The 22,179-nt window shown below is 37.2% G+C and overlaps 1 protein-coding gene across 5 annotated transcripts; it reads left to right on the top strand.

Annotated features, from left to right (window-relative positions):
- The first annotated feature begins 2,497 nt into the window (after positions 1-2,497).
- Positions 2,498-15,957, top strand: LOC134664255 (zinc finger protein 1). 5 transcript variants are annotated; one of them, XM_063520801.1, is made up of 4 exons: positions 2,498-2,585; positions 10,446-10,624; positions 11,044-13,072; positions 13,483-15,957. In XM_063520801.1, exons 1-4 carry the CDS (start codon positions 2,513-2,515, stop codon positions 13,674-13,676), a joined length of 2,475 nt encoding a protein of 824 aa, XP_063376871.1. In that variant the 5' UTR covers positions 2,498-2,512; the 3' UTR covers positions 13,677-15,957. The 5 variants fall into 5 exon arrangements, with proteins under 5 accessions (XP_063376871.1, XP_063376869.1, XP_063376867.1 ...); XM_063520799.1 differs by lacking the exon at positions 2,498-2,585 and adding an exon at positions 2,886-3,045 and having other exon boundaries at positions 10,446-10,606; XM_063520797.1 differs by lacking the exon at positions 2,498-2,585 and adding an exon at positions 2,886-3,045.
- The last annotated feature ends 6,222 nt before the right edge of the window (positions 15,958-22,179 follow it).

Raw genomic sequence — 22,179 nt, 5'->3', positions numbered from 1 at the left:
CGAACCGAAAATTAGTTTTTAGTGGTTAGGTATTTTATGTTATTTAATTTTAATTGATTCTTTTTTATGTTTTAAGCTTATTGTATTTGTATTTTAAAATTATGTAGTGGGTCCATTGCCTGAATAAAGAAACTTTCAGTTTAATTCAATATTAATTCAATATAGTTTAGTTTAATACAAAGACAATATTATTAATAAAGTAAACAGATAAGTGTGTACAGTGCAGATCATTTTGATCACTTCCCGCAGCTACTTCTTCAAGACAAAAGGTTTACAATGACGGGTAGGTAGTAGGTACCACCATCACGTAGTGATGCGTAGCTGCTATACGCATCACGTAAATGCGTATAGCAGCTACGCATCACGTAAATTCACGTAAACGCAGAAGAGCAAGTCTGTACTGTTTTTGAATTTAAAGCTAAGTAATCAACTGATCAACGTAATCATGCCAAATATCGGCTCTTAGCTTTTACAGAAGAGTTAAAAAAATAGCGTCACGTACTGGACACTTTTCTGGAATGCCCCTTTTGCTGACTGCATTTAGTTTATACAATATTGTTTCTCTGCCCATCGATCAAAGAGTACTGCAATCAACAATCAACATCGCATGTTGACGCGCAATGACGCGGTTCGGGTATCAGAGGTCGGGAGGTCTAACAAGTATTTTACGAGTTTGTCTGATTTGATAAACAAAATTAAATAATACGTATATTTGTTTCCTTATAAGTGTAATTTATTGCATAAATAACTACCTGCGTCATTGGCTCTCGTCTATTTGTCAATAGTACATAATTCACCTAGATCTAAGTATACGTTAGGTTGATAAACTAGTATGTATATATGACATTTTAGATAGGTACTTGAGAAAATGAAAATACTAACACTAATAGCTTTTACTATAATAATACATTTAGTGTATAATCAGCCAAACAACTACCCTACACGATACTATATAACTATCGTAAGGTGGGTTTACTAAAATTAAAAATACGTAATTCGAAAAACATAATTAATAATCGTGACAGTAAAATATAATACTTAATAGGTTCAATACAAAAAAACACTTCGATATTAGGTACGCAGAGACAGTTGGTAAAGTTACAAAAAAGTAATATTTACTTCTAAATTGTGTGTAAAAAAGCGAACCTACCTATTTCATAACAGTAGAGCTTACAACATTACAAGCCTCGTACCATAACGATTTTACAATTAAATCAATACTTGTTCAAGTCCAAGCGCAATTTACCAAAACGACATAAATAACTTGCATACCTCGATCCCACGAACTTCATAATAGCCAGTCCACATCTGTTTCTACCTAGCTTCATCAACCGTCGACTTTTATAAATTATAAATAGACGCAGTATATCAACTAAGACAAAGACGGCAGTGACAATGCGTCCACAATGCCGAGGTGGTCCGCGCACGTGTAACACACGTGGCACAAGGTGCTATTGTCTCTAAAGGTTACACAACTTAATTTACAACCGACACTGAAACGGCAATCAAAAAACTGTCTAAAATATAAATACATAGAGCTTAAATTAGGGTGTGATGGTTGTGTTAGTTGGAGGCAGAGTTTATGAGGGTAGTATAGCTTTACCGCCACTCGATAGCTTTTGTCTTGAGATTTACAATGAGTTCCGTCGTTATAATGTTTTTTGCAGAATTTACTTCAATTGTTAATATTTTTACGCCTAATTATTAACAACTCGGTACAAAATAATATTCACCCAATCAACAGCTATCACAGGTTAACTTTAAAATAAAACTAACACTTTATCAACCTGTCCTCGGCTTCATAGGTTACCTATAATAACTAGCATAGAATATTAAAGATTCGTTAAAATATAAAATAGTCTAAAATAAAAATACTAAAAATAAAACATTTCGGTATTCTTCATATTCATAATATTTATTAATAATCCTACATATACATTACACGTCACTATCACAATTAAAGAAGTAATAATTACATATATGAATATTAATTTATAGCAACATCAAAATTAAATATATTTTTGTGCATCTCTTTCTTCTGCATTTTTATTATTTCGTTTATATAATAAAAAGCGTTATCAATAATAAAAAGAGCGAAGACCGTTTCTTTTCAGACGAGCTTTCTTAAATAGCTGTTATCAACGTAAATTATACTTATACTACTGAAAGTAGGTACCTTTACGATAGAACAAATGCTAAAATATTCATATATTAATAGTTAAGTAAGTAAACATTGAGCCATGCATAATACGCGGCAAAATGCCTACTCAGGTTGCTGAAAATTTTTAAACCAAGTCCCCATTGACATATTCACAGTTCAAGGCAAACCATCGCGCGAAACGGTCGCCTGCTTCGCGCGTTAAAATATACCGGAAAACATAAGTAGGCTTTTAATGTTTATTATTAATAAAACAAGGATAGTAACTACATTGAAAAGACAAAAGATACATTAGTAAATCAACTAAAAAAGGTTTTGTTTGTTATAAATTTGTGAATATAAAAGTGTGTCAAAATGATGGCGTATTATCGCTATACGGCGAACGAACAGTACAGATACTCGGCCTACAGCATATATGATGCACTAGGTAAGTTGTTACTCACTTAATTACATATATATTACATAATTTTATGTAATTGGTGACCTACGTTATATGCATTAATGTCATTATCATAAGCTTCATTACGTTAATGTATCTAACGTTGACGTAGATTTCAACTTATTTATCGTAAGTACCTACGAAATGGCACATTCCATTATGTCTCTGCGATATCGTAAATACTGAATCAATTTGCACTATGTACCAACAACATAATTATAATTGCGCAAACAAGATTAGCAAAACGTTTATAACACCTAGACGTAGCAATAACAAATCAGAATCATTCGTAGTCCCATTGGCTACATAACGATGACCGCAGATCCGTCCGCGTTTAACGCGCCGCGAGACTCCCAGCGCCATCTAGTGACCGAAAGCCGAACTAAAAGTGCAACGGCTGCTCCGCTCGCCCCTGCACGCGCGGCCGCTTATCGGCCTCGCACGGAAGGTACGACGTCCGACCAGATAGTGATTTCATTGAAACATCAACACTATTCTCATTGATTAAGTGTAAATATTTTTTTGTCGTATCATAATTACCCAGTGATAAAAGCGCTACATTAACGTTGTATATATAAAGCGTTATAATTACTTGTCATAATCATTAGCGACGAGTACGACAAATGAAAGGTGCCAAAGTAATGTGCCACGTCTTCGTCTCGTATGCGTTGCGATACTTTGGCAGATAGAGACAGGTAGAGCATCAATGGGAAGGTGGAGCGTCGAGCGTATGTAAATAAACAATCGTAGAGGCGGTATATTAGCGGTTTAAAAAAAAGAGAGTGCAGAGGTGTTATAATATAATCGGTGTGTGTCATTATCGAGTCCGGTGATAGCTTGCACGGTGCACGGTGCCGTGCTAGCTCTACTAATTAAGTATAGGTGGGGGGAAGGGGCGGGCGGGACGCGCGGAGGCAGGGCGGGGCGAAGGCGGGCCGCTTCATTCCGCCGCGCGCCGCGCCGCCGCTCGCACGTCAGTCCGCGCGCGCGGGCCATGGTCGCGAGAACCGATGAGAGCATGTTCGGGTGCTATGGTGACAGCTACTCGTACCGCCTGTGGAGCCTGGCCAACGTGTGGGGCGCCTGCCGATGTGAGTAGCGCGCCGGTGCCGCAGAACCGAGACTCGACCCCGCTGACGTCAGCGGAGGCTGTGATATCTCCGTGTAGTAGATAGATAACGCAGTGTCCACGCGAAGTGCGTATCGCGGGTAGTGTGTGAACAGAGGTGTCGCTCCATGAAAGTGCAGAGCCCTCTTATGGGAGTTGGCGGTTTGTACGAATGCTTGGCGGCCGGTTGGCTTGCGGACATGAGGAGTAAGCAAGTCCCGACATCCACCACCTCCGCCAGGCGGCTCGCGGCCTTAAGTAAGCTTCCTTTCTTTTTGTTTTTATTTGCATTTTCTATCTGTTTATTAACTTTACCGAATATTCTATTCTTGTTATTATTTTATTGTGGAACCTCCGACTGACTGCTCTATTAGAAGAATATTCAATTGTGCACAGTCTACTCTCATAAATACTTTGTTAATCCCCAAAATGGAATAAAAGTTAGGTATAAAATTGTTCTTTAATGACTTGTGTTTTGTAAAGTTGAAACAAGCGTAAATTAAAGAAAAGCAAAAATTTTACAGCAAAGTTCCCCCCTTAGAAAATCAGGTGAGAATGATATCACCTCAGCCGCATTAAAAATAAAACTCGAGCACATCTTCATTAGAAGTAACCTTCGTGTTCGGTAATCTCCCCTCGGTCCCTCGGGATATAATTCATCCACTTGAGAATCGGGAACAGGTACACACAGACTTGAAAGAAAGTTTCGTTTGTCGAGGGGAACCCGCTCGCTTTCACCGTCTTAAAACGTAAATGATTATGTTGTTTTAATTCATTTTGCTTTTTCTCTTACTTTTTATTTCTTCTTCTTTGAGTGCCGCCTGTCTGGAGTGGGTATAGAAATAATAGGGCCGGTTAATACAGTACAGTGCGTTGAGATGAGAAAGTTCGTGGAACGTATGAATAAATTAGTGCAAGTTCGTTTTATCGTTTTCCGTGGAGCGGCCGCTTCCGGGCTGTGCGCTTAATAACATTACCGACCGCTGGACATGCGATTATACATGAAAAAGTTTTCATTCATGTAGAACAAAATATTTGCTTCATGCATAAATTGTGCAAATTGTCGTGTTTGAATTATATGAAATGGTTACCGATACCTGTAAAACTTATCTACCTAAATCTAAAATCAGTTACGTATAAACGGTATTTTTAAAATGCATTCGGTGATTTTTGAAAAGTGGTTTTGATTTTGTCACTGAAAGTTTTATCACATCACCCAACTCATTAACAAATAGTATCAGTGCATAAAGTGAATGTCTTATGCTACCAGGAAAACAAGTCATTAGAAATGGCGTTGTTATCAGTGTAAATGTAAGCTTCGTCAATAGGTGCTTCGCTAATCGCCTATTTATGGAGTTTAAAGCACAAACAAAATTAACGGCGACAAGCAAACGCGGTAATCGCTCGCCAAACACAGCGATACCGATCACATGTATGAGTCATTGATGGATGAATCGAATAGGTAACGGATGCTGTTAAATAATATGTATAGGGAAGATAGTACCTGAAATAGGGCTATATATAAAACGTGATATTAAATGTTAGATGGATATTGTCCTTGTTTTAGAGGAATGCTTTCATTTTAAAGTAACTGTGTAGATCAATTCTTATTACCAATTTTAATTTACATATGCGTAAATTGTTTTAATTCTATGGGATATTTTTACACTTTATTGAATGAACTTTCATTCTACATAATTATTACCTTCCTTCACTATTCTGTTAGTTTTGTAAACAGTGAGAAAACAATTATACAAGGAATTTATAGGATTTTCATACTTGTAGTTTTTATCTAAATAATAGGTACATATTTCTACATATATTTAAAACAGAATAATATATATTGTGTGCCTAGGTGCCTACTTACTCTAGTGTGTATTGTTATACCTAAGAATTATTATTATTAGATACATATTCAATAACATCATATTCAACAAAAGTGTATGTTAATTGTGACGATGTCAGTGGCATTGTGCAATACGTTATTTAGACTTTGGCACCGTTATCAATGGCATTTCCTGGCGTAGGTAGAAGTACACGTCCTGCTTCATCACTAGGTAAATAACCCGTGCATTTCCTGTAAGTACATTATAGATAAGCACGTTGGATGCTGTACCTAAAGGGTCTAACGAATAAAAACTGTAATATTCAAATGAAAAATTGATGCAATTAATTGAAGGATTTTTGGATTTTAGGATTACTAGAATATAAAGCTACTTTTAATTTAAATAATAATTATCAGTTTATATTATTATTCTATTTTCTGTAGGAGTGATAGGCAGCTTTTTCCTAGCGCATTCAGTGACAGCTACTTACGGACCCGTTTTTCATATTTATTTTCCTGCACCATCCCAAAACATGCTGGATATATCAAAGTTTTTTGGCTGTTTTATCCTTCTCTTTCAATACACTCTTGATTTAAACCCATTAATTGTCGAGAGAACGGCACTGCAGGACTTATGGTGGTCTTACTTTGCTCATCGTCTATTAAAAAATGTGACTTTTTGTACGAAGGAAATTGTACGCTTTTTGACTTGGCCAAGAAATTAATAACGCAAATTTTCGGTTACTTTAGCTATCCTAATTTTTGAACGAATCGAAATACTATGTATTTTATTTATAGTTCGTTTAACTTTAGCCGAATATTTACCCCAATTTTTCACGATAAATATGACGATACGAGGTTATTTTAAGTGTATCGAAAGCAAACATGGAGTATGTTGAAAATTTTCTTGCCATTTGGAACAGACCAAATTTCAGTGATCTCTTCTATTCAGCGGTGCAACGTCGCATGGCGTAAAACCAGAATTATTTCCACTAAAATATATAATCTAATAATAGGACTTTTAAATGCGATAATAAAGCCGTAGTCATCATGCTTAGAAATAAAATTACAACCGTTTGATATTTACAGTTTTTTTTCGGCACAGGCTTTAATTACTTTTAGGTACAAGAATTCCATAATACATACTTTTCCCAAACTTGCACCAAATATTCGTGAAGGTAAAAATTTGTTGCATTGATGTCAAAAATATACTAATTGTTAACAATATCAATGAAGTCAAATTGTAGCTCCAATAAGGATTGTCATTACAATTAAAATAAGAGTAAGTAAGTAAATACATACAAATCCAAAATAAAGATATACAATGTCAGAACTTACAAAATATAGGAATAATAAAAAATGTTAATGAATCTCCAAAGAGAACCGTTTTCAAATAGAAAAATAAAAGAAATGCAGAAACAGATCCGCAAAATTACAAGTTGTTGGCCATAGAGAAAACAAAGACGTGAAACATGTGCTGTAATGTTCCTAACACGGACGTCCTTTCGGTGTAAAAATACTACGGTTAGAACAACAAAGCCGACCGCAGATCATAAAACAGAAGCGCACTACAATTGAACAAATAGCGCGCGTCCAAACAATTCGATAGTTCTCTCAGCGCGCAATTACAATTCTCGAGACGTTACAACATGGTGTCTGGCAGGCGGAGTTTTTTCACCGACACAGGTGCGACCAATCAACGTCCGTGTGTGCAACAATCGGGCTCTTATCTGCGCGCTTGTGTGTGCGTGAGATAATTGTTATTTACTCTAACAGGCAATAGGAAGCGAGACTTCGTAGTGTGCGTAAGGTTTTTTATCAGCGGTTAACGGACGCACTTGCCCGTGCGCAGATTACTCGACGTAGGTGTTTTATCCGTTCTACCTACATGTTGACATGTTTTATGTGAATTCTAATGCGATTTATAGCGGGCGGCGAATGAAAAAATGGGCCCGGTGTTTTATAAACAATTGTGTTATGTGGCAGTTGGCTTTGGCTTATACTCGTAACGTGCATAAAACAATACTCTGCTTTTCATAAATATGTACTTAAGAGCAATAAAATATAAACGATTTTTTTGACTAAAATTTAACTCATTTTATTTAAGACATATTGTAGAGTTAAGGACACTTCTTCTTCGCATTTAATTATGTATTAGTTAGTGGATACTCAATAGAAATATGTAATATAATCGTTAAAATAATACGTCATTAAATAAACTGCATTTGTATTTAATTTTAATATTTGTTACCAAATACCTTACGGACTTATTTATTTATTAGTTTATTCCACACGTATTTATAATATGTACAAATACTTGTTTATCTTTCCTTGAAAGAGCATGTAGTAGACAAGGCATGTAGTGTAAATCCAGTTGATTTTATTAGCAAATAATACGATAAGTTCGAATATTGTTTAAACCTAATTTCCGCCGTAGAGCTACGCACAGCGGGACTGCCAGCGCCATCTGTTGACGAGTAGCGGAACTATTCCTCCCCTTCTTACTCAAACGAAGCGTGTTTGAATTACTTTGGGATGTAGTGTAGGTAATTCATGATTTTAAAAATAAGCAGTTAAGTACACATTTAGTAAATGCTTAACTTTACATTTTATAACAAAATCATTTTATTTTAGAACAGGAAAAAGTATTCTTAATTTTTTATGCGAAATTCGAAATAGTGAAGGTAACTTACGAAATACTTATTCGGAATAGTGTAGGTTACGTTACGTTCACGTTTGCGGACAAAAGTATAAATAAATAATATACATATAATTAATAAATAAGATAGGTAATGGTCAGGTGTTTAAAATAGAATGATACAAGATTAATAGATCTCTTTAACAAGTAGTTTAGTGAGATGCATTGGGGTAACTTGGACAGAAAATCGCTAATATCGACTAAACTAGAAGTACTTCATACTTTGGCAACACCCGCGCTACTGCAACGCTTATCAAGGCATCTTGTACACCGTTGAAACAGTAAAAAGTGCTTTCAAAGTTACGCCAAGGTACCTTATCTACTTTACATTTTATGATTAAACGCAAATACCATCGTAATACCTAAACAAGTATAATTTAAATTTAAGTTACTATTACGAACATCATGTGTTAAAGAGTAACTATCCATTCAATAACTTTACATTTTATGATTAAACGCAAATACCATCGTAATACCTAAACAAGTATAATTTAAATTTAAGTTACTATTCCGAACATCATGTGTTAAAGGGTAACTATCCATTCAATAAGCCGAATGTACGGTGGATATTGCGCTATCATTTATGTTTAGCTACGCTTTATTTAGGTATTCACTATCACCTCGCCCGTAAAGGGGAACGGTCGGTTTACGAGGCCGTATTTTCTAAAATTCAATACCGGTGTCCGATCGCGGATTACGGCCAGCTTGCGTGCAGTTACGTTATTCCAAAAGCAGAGGCCAAAGTTCTGAACTAGTATAAAATACGCTTTTTGATTACGCGTAGTTGGTATGGATAGAAGTTGTAGTTATTCTGGTTCACCTGAGCATGCCTGTGTATGGGAAGCAATGGTAACCCACCAGCGTGCACCGTAACGCGCAGCATACAGCGACGCTCGATCTAATTAATACGTCCGAACGTTGTTTTGCTCTTTATTATATTTGATTTACGACGCGCGCCCGCCAGCGGTGCTTTTAAAAACGTTATTACGCGGGAAAATGGGCCGTATTACCGAAATAACCGACTCCAAATTGAATTGTTGCCGTGTTTGTTTTTACAACGCCGCCGTAAAGGTGTCCGCGATAATTTTAATCGTCGACAACGCGATTGTATTGTTTCCAATTGGGCTTTTATGATGCGTACTACACGGGGATCGTGCCGCACAGCCGCTGTGGCGTTTGCAGTGTAATTAACGATAATTAAACGGCAAATATGGCGTCAATGACATTGGATTATCGCTCCCATTGTCTTGACTATTCTTTACGTGAGCAACTTTTTAATTAAGGCATTTTAATCCTATGTACACTTGTACAGGCACGGAATTAGAGGGTTTGTCACTTTTGAACCTTAATGCCATTATTAGGTACAGTCGACGTCAAAGATATGTTTACATTTTTCGCCTTATTACAAAGGAGTAAGGTGCAAAAGTGTAAACATATTTTTGACGTCGACTGTACATAGAATCCAAAAGTGCCAAATCTTCACGAGACCGTTAAACTGGTATCACTAGCTTTTGCAACATGTAATGGCCGCGCGAGAACATAAACCTAGTGAGAACCAAATTATTGCATTACATAATATGTATGCGCTTTGTATATTAATGTCTTTTAATAACAATTTCAGCCAACTGATGGTTAAAATAATCTGTTGAAATCTGTCTCTTGCTAGGTATTTGATTTCGGCCTTACAAAAATGGACTTAAGTGTCAGATAGTAAACTCTAATAGATGTCATACAAAAGGACTCGGTCACTTTTTTTTTCAGTACAAGGCATCTATTCCAGTTTTTAATTTACCTTTATATAAAAAAGTAGCATGAGAAGAAAGAGTTGCAAAAACATACATACTTATACTACTTCTACTGAGCTCTATTTCCTTTTACCTACCTATTGCAAATTTGAACAACGAAAACGGACACCAGACATATAGTTGGTCAAACCAATTTGTTAGTAAGAACCAAGAAAACTATACTCATCCTTTTCCTTTGAGTGCTAGTACTAGTGTAAGACAAAGATAGTATGATTTTCTCTATAGTATGATTGAAATGAGACAGTCCTTTGACAAACTATAAATATAGTTAGGTAAATACAGTAGCGTGTAGTTTTAAAATTAGAGCGTAAGTAGCATTAGCGGCGACTGCGTTTGTGACAACTCAAATCAAAATAATTAAATGTTTTTAAGGTTCATAATACATGCTTAATATATTTCTCGCTTGTTACAGTCCGCCCTCTCTCGGGCGAGAGCAAGCCCCCGGACGAGGAGGAGGACCGGGGCTCCCCGCTGGGCCCGGGCGGCCCGTTCTCCTGCAGCCAGTGCCGCGGCGCCTACCCCACGAGGGAGCAGCTCGAGCGCCACGAGACCCTGCACTCGCCCAACACTCAGGTGGATACTGTCAAATATGTTAGTGCATTGTATATACTGCCTCTTATGAGTCGCTCTGTAAGATTCAAGGTAGGTAGGTAGGGTTAGGTATTGCAGTCTTTCGCAGTCCATTTTAGTGACTTCAAAACTTATTTATGATTGCTGAAACTAAAAGTTTACGCCCAATACTCTAAAATATGTTAGTGAGCTGTATTTGTACCTAAGATATGATTGATCACCTGAAATCGAAAGTTTTAGGGACACTTGTACCGATCGAATGTTATAGGTACCCTACCTATAATACTTATATTTTATTTGTGTGTAGGTAGGTAAAATACAAATTCACATCTCTACTACTATGCAAATCTCTCTAACTCTATAACCTAAACCTAGTTACAACGATGACATAATTTAGACCATAGCTAATGTAAAACTAACTAAGCTCGTATTGTCAACAGGCCTGCAAGATCTGCCACAAAAGCTTCGCAAATGTATACCGACTGCAGCGGCATATGATAAGCCACGATGAAAGCGCGAACCTTCGCAAGTTCAAATGCAACGACTGCGACAAAGCCTTTAAGTTTAAGCACCATTTGAAAGAGCACCTCCGCATACATTCCGGAGAGAAGCCATTTGAATGTGCCAACTGCGGAAAGAAATTTTCGCATTCTGGTTCTTACTCTTCGCACATGACTTCTAAGAAGTGTTTGGTTATGAATCTCAAGATGGGCCGCATCAAGCCTAATAACCCCGCACTTAACCCTGACCGAAGCCCTTCACGCAAGCGCGCCAACGCAATGGCTAGCCAATTAAATAATAACATCGCCCCTAATGGAAGCTCCTTCCTACCAATCCTTCCCAAATATAACGAGGCAGCGTTCTTTGCCAACATGTCACAAGACAACGGCTTCCATCGCTCGCCGCTCGGCAGAATGCCTTTCTACATGCCTCCCGGTATGCCCATGAGCCCAGCGAATGGTATCGCCCCTTACAGTTTCCCGGCGCCACTTACCCAGTTACTTGAGCAACTCGCTTCATCGCAATACTACCAAAGTAAAATAGAAAATCCTATGAGCCCAAAACGGAGCCCCCATCCAACGGATCCTGAGGATATGATTGAAGAAGTTACTGAAGAAGACGATAAGCGCTCAGAGGGAAGCGCTGAACTAGTTATGGACATCGAAGATGAAGAGGCAGTCTCTATTAAAAAAGAACGTGAGGAACGAGAATGTGATCTAAGATCGCCCACTCGTAACTTAGATACCGTCCCCTTAAACAATAATGGCCCTGAAGCCGACAACAACCAATCTTTCAACACGATATTAGAATCCGTTAGCGCATCAGTAACTAAACATTTCTTCAGAGCCAATATGGAGAAGATGTCTCCTATGTCGGGAAGCGTTTGCCCTAGCATAGAGTCGCCGCCGACCCCGCACGTCATCATCAAAGACGAGCCCGACGATTTACACAAATGCTTAAAATGCAACGCTATTTTCAGAAATAAAAGCGATTTATTAGACCACGAGAAGGCGTATTGTGGAAATTTATTAACATTTAGAAAGCACGAGGGCTTGGCGGCACAGGTTGAAGAAACGGTAGCGCTCAATAGACTGGAAGCCGAAATGCGGGCATCCATCCAAAGCGGAGTCAGTGCCAGCGAGGACGAAGATTTCACAAGGGAAGGCCGCGACGAGAAAAGCTCCACTCATGATGACGTCCGGAAAATCAGAGTTCGAACCAACTTAACCGACGAGCAGCAGGCGATTCTGAAACAACACTACGCTATTAACCCTCAACCAAAACGCGAGGAATTCAAAAAGATCGCTCAGGAAATCGGTCTTCACAATAGAGTGGTGCAAGTCTGGTTCCAAAATAACAGGGCGAGGGTTCGAAGAATGACACAGACCGTAGCAGTGTACGACCAGCCTTTAGACCTGTCGACCAAAAAGAGCGCGTCAGTGACGTCGAGTCCATCGCCGTCGCCCTGCAGCATTTCCGTCACACATTCCGACTCCGAGGAAGCGGTCAATCTGAGCCAGAAATCCTCGCGCAGCACGACGCCCCACCGCAACAACTACTTGAACACGTACCCACATTCCAATTGTTCTTCATCGTCGTTCACAGACTTCCGCCTGTCACCGTCGCCGGGGGAGTTAGGAGCCCAGAAACGGCCTCTAGCTCAGAAACTGAACCCTACAATACCGATGGATAAGCTGCTACAATACAACGACATAGCGAATACACGGTCGCCTATCCTTAATATGCACATGGACGGGCGCGCGCCTGGGCTAAGTCCGTCGTACGAGCGACCGCTGTGGGGAGAAGAGATGCTCGCCCATAACGACTATGACGACGATGGGCCGGTACTTAAGAAGAATAAGCTGAAGATGGAGTTTAAGGAGGGCGAGGGCCAGTTCGTTTGCGACCAGTGCGACAAGACCTTCGTTAAACAGAGCTCGCTCGCGCGGCACAAGTACGAACACTCAGGTGAGGCTCTTTACCTATTTAAATCGTTTACTGTTTCTCCTATCTATTATATGAGTAATAATATAGGTAAAATTATTAGACCAATATTTCAAATTAGGTAGCTATATACAGCATTTGTAGGCGGCATTCAGAACTAGCTCTTCAGCCAACAAAGTCGTTTTCATAGTTTTATTTCATGAGATCATGAGTAACTATCGCGGTAACCGAAGACAATATTAGCTCTTTAGTTTTTGTGACCAATCAATGTTTATTAACTCACATTATTGACGGGTCTAAAGCGAATTTTATTCAATTACCTTGATTTACCGACATTTCGACACAGGTTTCACTGGTGGTCTATAATGTGAGTTAATATGTGTTCAAAACGCGAAAGTTTAAAATATTACAATCAATGTTTGTATGTTGCGCAGGTCAGCGGCCGTACAAGTGCGTGGAGTGCCCGAAAGCCTTCAAGCACAAGCACCACCTGACGGAGCACAAGCGGCTGCACACCGGCGAGAAACCCTTCCAGTGCTGCAAGTGCCTCAAGAAGTTCTCGCACTCCGGCTCCTACTCCCAGCACATGAACCACCGCTTCGCCATCTGCAAACCCTACCGGGACTAGGTCTCGCAAGTCTCTTAACCACGCTGCTTACTTAATTTACCTCAGAGCGTGCTGCCACTGCATAATACTCATAATAAGTACTCAAGTATTCGTCGCCCGGTATTTTCGTTTCGAAGTTAATTAATATTGCTCAACGTCATATTTTTATACGGTAGAGTACGAATCCCCTATTTATATTGTATAGTGCCAAATATACCAAAGGAATGTGCCATGCTAATGCCAAAAATTTTATCGCGTTAACATTTTATCTCTTTAAAATTATACCTATAGTTTTATGTGCCAAATACCAAAGGCCGGTACCTGTAGCATAATACTCGATAAATGTAATGTTGTTCTTCTTTATATTTATTATTGCCATATATAAATATGTAATAAGCTAGATGTTCTGTTTAAAGTTTATTTGTAGGATCGCGACGCGAACGCAGGCCCGCGGCCCACGCCGCGCTGCCCAAGTGATGACAATATTCTAGAGTTATAACACTGATATTCATTATTTTCCTCGTATCTACCACTACCATGTATATAACTGAACAATATACGTACAACAGAGTACCTACGTGTCGAGAAGACCGTTGACCGACAGCCGACGAAGGCACTAAGGCCTGGGCGTCTAATAGGCCAAAAGCCTATCCTGTTACGAAAATAAATTTTATAAACAATAGTTTAAGGTTCTCATAATACTTTAGATAGATTCAATCTTAAATAAGTCTTAAGCATTCCATAATACTCCTATGGGATCTCTGCTGTGTTTAAAAAACTCTTTCGATTAGTCCAAAGATTAGCATATAACGTGTAAATAATTCGTGTTGTAAATATTGTAAGAGTTATCTGTACATATGCTCGCTTGCTCTCTTTAGTCCGTTTGTGGCTTCTCCTGTCGCATCTGACACAATGAATATGGTGACAATAATAAACGATTTCGATTATTAAACACAATAGGATAAAATAGATTATAATTAAACTCTACCTATAGTTCTTAAACTCCGATAAGGTTTCACAACGATTTTACTCAGTAAACTAATTCAAGATTCTGTCTTCACTACCTCCATAGCGCTGTTTAATTTCATTTAATACTGCGATTAAATATATTTGGATAATTATTTAATGTAGCTATTAACGAGATTTACAATGAAACCAAAACCGCCATTTTGAAATGTACTTAATTAAGTTTTATTTCACTTTTTAAGTGCTTTAAACCGATTCAAATTCTAAAACTGATCACCCCACAGCAGTATAATAGAACAGAAAGTTCCTAAGCAAAAAACATTAAATTAGAGATATTTAGATACCTAATAATTATTTCTATATGTTCTAATATAGTAAGTAGACTCAATTTTTCTGAAAGGTTTCAAAGCAACGAATTACAATAATGAATAACGAACAGTATATTGTTACTTTATCCTTTAGTATTTACCTACATTAGAAATTATCACAGTATTTGAACACCATCAAAATTCATGAAACATTGGAGCCACAACATTGTTATTAAAAACAGTATTTTAACCCCAAACAATGTCGATTATGACATTTCTATCATTTTATCGTTGTAATTATGATAATATAACCAAAGAACAATTATGATAGGTACATTTGGGAATTTTTTGAGCAAAATGTACCTGTTTTAATTGATTTTCAATGTACTTCAAAATGTGTTAAATTGAATGAAGCCCGTTTAAAACATTTCATATTTTATCATGCCTAATTCTAGTTTAGTTTTATGTAATTATAATTTAATTGACGTTGGAGAAGTGATTTCCAAATCACCTGGTGGGCTAGGGAAACCAAAGATTAGTTATGTTTTAGCTTGATGCGGACTTGTACCATATAGCATCCCATCACATTTAGTTTTAGTTAGTTTTAATTTTGTGCCAAAAATATTTAAGACTTAAAATAATTTTATACATACTGTAAGTGAAATTTTATTTTTACAAGGAATGGCATATGTACTGTGGCAATGTTTAGTTACTTGTGCAATCATTATTGCAACAAAAGTATTTCTTCCTTTGTGAGTCCACGATAGGTTTAGTGGTAATGATAAGCCAATGTGAATTCCTATTGCCATATTGTGTTTGTTGTATTGTATGTATGGATGTGTATGGGAGCGACAGCTCAGGCCGGTTGCTGATCATTTGTTAATAATAAGTACCTACTCTAGATTGTTAAACTTACCCATAGATTAACATGTGTTAAAATATTACCTATATAAATTATAGTAATTCATTTTACTTGATATTATGATGTATATTGAATTTATGAATATTAAAATTATATATATTGACAATTCAGTGCAAAAGTTCTGTTTTATTTTTTCATTTCTAGTGTCTTCCCCAACGCAAGAAACGCTTTTCTTAGAGAGATAGGTGCACTAAAAGCTAAGCTATGGTATGGTAACAATGAATAAGAAATGATAGAATTCCTCTGGAGTATAGTAGGTCAACCAATACAAACTGAATACAAAGTATCCATTCAAAATAATAATTACGAAGGTACTGCTTTCTGATATTTGTCAAAAAATATAAAATCAGTCCACTACAGTGGTCAGTGGTCACACTTTATATCCAGTTGCATAGGTATGCACAACCAACACACAAGTATTTCTGTTACCTGCTATCATCCTGCACGATCATGCGTAATACACGCATGGTGCACGCATTAAAATTAAAGAAATAGATATAATGGATTTAAGTAATAGGTACTTACAAGAAAATAAAGCGAAAAAGCTGATCTAAGTACTTAAATAAAAATAGTGTTTTTTATTTTAGACTTAATTTCATAAGATTCACCCTTGATACTAAACACTTTGAACACCTTATTTGGCTCAAAAAGAATAAATTAAACAAACAAATTTTGCAATAAATCGTCCGGCGCGCTCTAATTCGAACCGTCATTTTTTTTTAAATTTGACACGTAAGAGACGCGTTCGATTTCCCAAGTCAATTATATTTTCACTAAGTATTCTCAGTAGGATATTCAGTGAAAAAAAATTATAACATAATAAGAATAAATTAGGATTAACATTCATTGTAAATGAAGGTTGAAATAATAAAAAAATCATGTAAAATCAGGGATGTATCTCAAAACAACGAGTAGGAAATCACAAATTGCGGGGTGATTTTCGAACTCTTCTCACTCACCAAGTCACGCTGTTTCAGTTAAATGTAAAACGGAGCATAATGTAATATAGGTGTAGTTTTCTCAAGGCCCCAACGTTTTCTGCTCTCTTTGACGGCGCAGCAAATAGTATCATTTCTCTCTCCTCGCTCTTTTAAAAATGCCGTTTGTCAAAAAAGGACAACCATACTATTGACAAGATGGTCTTCAAATCAAGGTGTTATCGTTTTAGATAGAACCAGGTTGTGTATGTGTGCGTAAAAGCGTATATGTGTGCTCTTTTAGTGATGTGAAAAGTCGATTTTAATCATATTATATATCGATAAACGCTACACAGCGGAACGAAATAGCGATTAATTGAAGCTTCAATATCTTCGTTAAAAATAAACATAATTGAAATGCTAATGGATAATGAATATATTATAATGTAATAAAATAATTTAATTATTGCGGAACAGATATTTTAGTAGATATTTATGTATTTGAATTAAGTGTCTGAACTTTCCCTTGGTTCCCTGCTGGGGTGTGACGATAAAATTGTGATCTGATAACCACAATAAAGAAAAAAAGCGTTTTTGTTCATTTTAGGTATCGTGAAACCTTTGAAGTAAAATTAAAATTGCAAGAAATGTCGATAGTTTATCGATATGACTTTATCAATATGGCTACAGCAAGGTGGGCCACATTGTTAATCGTACACTAAACAAAAGTGGTAACAGCTTTGACGGAATCTCTAAATATAGTTTCAGTAGTAGTGTATATAGATGGTCAAGCAAATCTTGTCAGTAGAAAAAGGCGCGAAATTCAAATTTTCTATGGGATGACATCCTTTCGCGCCTACATTTTTCAAATTTGCCGCCTTTTTCTACTGACACGATCTGCTTGACCCAGTATAGTTTAGTATGAGTTTTCTTCTTAAAACCGTGTAAAAAAAATGTAATAGTGGTAACACACTAGTACACCGCACCGCGATCTTGGTGCGTCGCACCCATAAGTGAGAGCGAGAAACAGATATCTCTACATCGCATCGCAGTGCGATAGTGTGTTATGGCCTTAAAGCCCCCTCCAGACTATGCGCGTGAATCGCGGGCGAAGCCGCGAACGCGAGTGTGGAGTCGATTTCTTTTTTTTTTATTATTATGAATGGGCTTACTCATGGCCACAGACTAGCCGAGGCGTAGACGTGGCCTACGATGGAGCGAGCTCGCCCAGAAGGTGCCTGTTCACTCTTGATTTGAAGGTTGCCGGGTTATAAGAACACTCAAAAGATTCCGCTGTCTGCGAAAATCGACGCCACACTCGCGTTCGCGGCTTCGCGCCGCGATTCGCGCACGAGTGTGGAGGAGGATTAACTCAAACATAGTATCTTTTTACAGCCGTATTCATAAAAAGTTAGAGCATTGATCAACAGTTGCTGATAACCGGATGTCAGTAGTTTGTGGACTGCACTGACATGAAGATCGCTTGTGATAAGAAAAATACACCTATACCCCAGTGGCGTGCAGTGGAGATAAGACTTAAATCGGGCTCTAGAAGAGTCATTCTTGAAGGAATGTAACGCAAACTATAAAAATCGGCAACTTTTTTTTTGGTCATTTTGTATGGACTGCCTACCCTAGTGCCTACCTTTTTTTGTATGCACTGCACGCCACTGCTATACCCAGTCACAGTATAATAAAGAGTACTAACGTACAGTATGGATCAAGGCCTATTGACTTCCTTGGAATGACGTGACCCTTCATAATTGTACATGTGTGCTCCGTTTCTAGAGCTGTATTGCCAGTAATTACCATAAAAATATTTTACTACAGCAACATTGCTAGAACTGGCTTTGTCTATACGATTTCTAGGAACAAATCCAATTATTTTATCAAATATATTTTGATTTGTATTTTATGAAGTAGTCAAAGTCATATGTAAATTATTATTTATTTTTTGAAACATGTAAATTATTATCTATTTCAATTTGTCTTTGTCTATGTTCATAAAATCTATGAAGGGTAGACGTGCCTCTACCCTCCTTGATAAAATTTAAAAAAAAATCTTTGTCAATAGGCCTCTTTGATAGGCCTTGATTTGAGTCTGGCCGGTAAGAACATAGACAAGACAAAAGTCTGTAATGTCAATGCTGTCATTTAAGTCATTTAACGCCAAAAATAAAAAATTTCATATAATACGATTTATTCACTTGAAATATATTTATTTACCAATTAATTTAAAAATAAAAACTATTCATATGTACGAGCAACATATCTAAATGCGTTTTCGCACAGACTTAGTTAAATTTAAACCGTTGTCGCTCTTCCTTCCTTGCTGTATTATGTATCCGGCAATGGCGACTTCATCAACAATTCTTATCCGGATTATGAAAAGCCCTAATGTGTATGTGGAAACCGTTGTAGTAAACCAGAAACAGCGATAATTTCAAGGTAAGAAATATATCAATCTTTAAATAAAAATGAGCGTACTAAATTACCAAATTCAAATATAATAATTTAATCTTACTATCCCCGTAAGTCCCGCGGACGCTATATCGCGTCCGAAATTATAATCTAAATTCATCATAGATGTAAAACCTCTCATTGTTTAGGTACGAGTAAGCTGGTAAATTTAGACCTTAGGAATTAGCGACGTTAGTAATTAGGAAGTTAGATTATATTGTTTAATTTGTGACTATTTTGTTTTAGAAAGTGAATCATGGCTTGAGCGTGAGATAATAATATAATCCTGGCCCGTCATATGATTTCTTGGAAAAAGCTCAAAGGGCACGTATCTGCTGCATATACAGACTAGTTTTCCGGTGACCAAAAACGCTGCGTGGAGCTGTGGAGCAGAAATGTCCGATAACCGGATAGATGTAATAACAACTTGTAACCATTTACCATATCAATGTATGTATTCATATGTATTGCTCCTAACATATATACACTAATCCTAATAGGAATGAAAACATTTGTAATATTTGACGAATTTTTAAATATAGTACCTAATAATTATCTTATAACGTATTTCTTTATTTATTTGTGATATGCTAATTTAAGAGCTCAACAACGTGCACACTAGCACCACTGCTAAAATAAATAATCGTGATTATTTAAGTTAAATTTAAATTTTACAGGTATTTAAAGAAGTGGCCGCTACTGACTGTATTGTGTATTTAAGTACCTTTTGAATACATCAAACTAGTTTTTATGTTGCTGGATTCGTCAATCTATGAGCTCAAAACAAAAACGGCCGCTTTAGTTTTGAACGGGTAGGTTGACGAATCCAGTAACATAAAAATTAGTTTAATGTATTCAGCAGTGGCGCTAGTGTGCACGTTGATGGGCTCTTAAAAACCTGACCCCAACAAAAATAAAATAATACAAAAAGAAATTCCCTCTCCGGGATTCGAACCCAGGACCATTAGCTTCCTGAACTGGATTACTGCCAATACCCGCTAGGCTAAACGGGTTGTCAATTCTAATTACAATGGTATCCTACCGAGCGCTAGTAGTATAAACGAACTTTTGAAGGGGACATTTTTTTGTATGGAGTTATCGTTCTTCTCCTAGTGAGTATTATATTCTTTGGTATGGACACTCCCTGCCTCCCGTTGAAACTGCCGTCCACCCGCTCTCGGTTACCTCACAATTACCGCCTGGCAAGGACGCGACGACGCGGTGCGCAGAGCGGAGGCCACGTAAATTATTCAAATATTAAACAAATATTTACAAAACCTATCGGATCACACTGAAAACAACACAATATCTATATGAACAAAAATCATGTTTTCAACTTACGTAATATTTTGGTGGCCTGAATTTCCTTACAAAAATTATGTTACTTCGTTTATACTGATTCAAAATAGGAAACTATTGTATAAATCGAGTTTAGATACTCACCTTAGAGCATAATACGATTCTTATTTTCTTCCTAATTCGGGCAATGAGTTATGAGCCATTGAGGTCATCGAACTTGACAACAAAATGGCGCGGACCCTAGCACGTCTTATTTAAGGCCTGTTCACTTCCTAAGAAAGTTATGTCCCCAAATAATTGCGCATGTGTGCGCCTTAAGCTTCTATGTGTGCGTTGGCCTCCGGGAAAAAGTTGCGAGTAATAAAAATTAAAACATTTTTCTACAGAAACATTGCTCCCAACTCTGATTTAAATTATCACGAATTTTATACAATATTAATCATAAAACGGGACTTAAAACGCTTAAAACTTAATTACATGCGATTAAGTTTTATAATGAATATTTGCTTCCAACTTTCTTTATCAATTTTCATAAAATATATGGAGGGTAGGTACGTCTACCCACCATAATAAAAAATATATTTGTCAATGACTTTGTCTAACTGCTGTGGTTAAAGTTCATAACGAAAATTTTATTTATTAACTCTTTAAATAATACATACAACGTGTACCGCTACGTACCACTTAAGACTGTAAGTCTGTACCTACATGGATTACAGCAATGCACATAGAAAATGTGCCAAATGCGGAGCAACGGCTGTTGAAGCAGCCAGAGTGAAATTTACAACTTTAGTGGGTTCAGAAGGAACCGAGTCATAACGCATCTGGAAAGCGTATTAATTAACCGTGAAGAAATGTATTAATGCAAGTTGGAAATCTGTGTAAAATGCCGTGTGTAAAGTGTAGTGTATCTGTGTGTAAAGTGTAATAGGTAGGCATGCCTAATGTTATTTGTATAAAAGGTACTGAAAACTTTGTGAATGCGCTTTATTAATGTCTATTTTTTTATTAACTTGCCAGTTGCCAGTTTTCAGTGTATATTTTTATATGTAAAACATTTTTTAATAAATAATATATATAATGTTATAAACATAAACATGCCTTTTATTTAAATCAATTGAGAATACCACAAACAAGGGGTAATATTTGCATCTTGCATATATTTCGTGATATGAAGATAACAAATATGTTTATCAACAGAATTACTACCTACCAATACCCGCCAGGCTAAACCGGTTGTCAACTTTAGTTCCATTGGTACACAAAGACGGCGCCACTAGTATAAACGGTTGGGGACATTTTTTTGTATGGAGTTACCGTTCTTCTCCTAGTGAGTATTATATTCTTTGGTCTTATCTCACTCACACAAGCATGGTACGCGTTCACCTACACGAGCTTGACTGTGCGCGTAGGAACTCGTTTGTTTCATACATTTGATCGCCAGTGTCCGGGGTGTGACCCAGTGGCGGATTTGCCCTAAGGCCAAGTAGGTCGGGCCTAAGTTTTCTGGGGGCGGCAAACTGTGACAAAAAATTCGCTGATGATAACAAGAAATAACTCAAATTGTAGTCAATATGATATGGGTGCTGAGAAAGGGGCGGCTACAAGGCCTGGGGCCTAGGGCGGCAAAAACTGCAAATCCGCCACTGCCT

The sequence above is a fragment of the Cydia fagiglandana genome, chromosome 5 (assembly GCF_963556715.1).
Source record: "Cydia fagiglandana chromosome 5, ilCydFagi1.1, whole genome shotgun sequence".
Taxonomy (NCBI): Eukaryota; Metazoa; Arthropoda; class Insecta; order Lepidoptera; family Tortricidae; genus Cydia; species Cydia fagiglandana.
The sequence above is the reverse complement of the archived record's forward strand: the minus strand, read 5'-3'. Positions and strand labels throughout refer to the sequence as shown.

Bases quoted from the DNA above. Each gene is read 5' to 3' on its own strand.
- LOC134664255 (XM_063520797.1), top strand. From the start codon at position 2,910: ATGACCGCAGATCCGTCCGCGTTTAACGCGCCGCGAGACTCCCAGCGC. The intron at 3,046-10,445 runs GTACGACGTCCG...CGCTTGTTACAG, and splicing joins TTATCGGCCTCGCACGGAAG to TCCGCCCTCTCTCGGGCGAG. The intron at 13,073-13,482 runs GTGAGGCTCTTT...TATGTTGCGCAG, and splicing joins GCACAAGTACGAACACTCAG to GTCAGCGGCCGTACAAGTGC.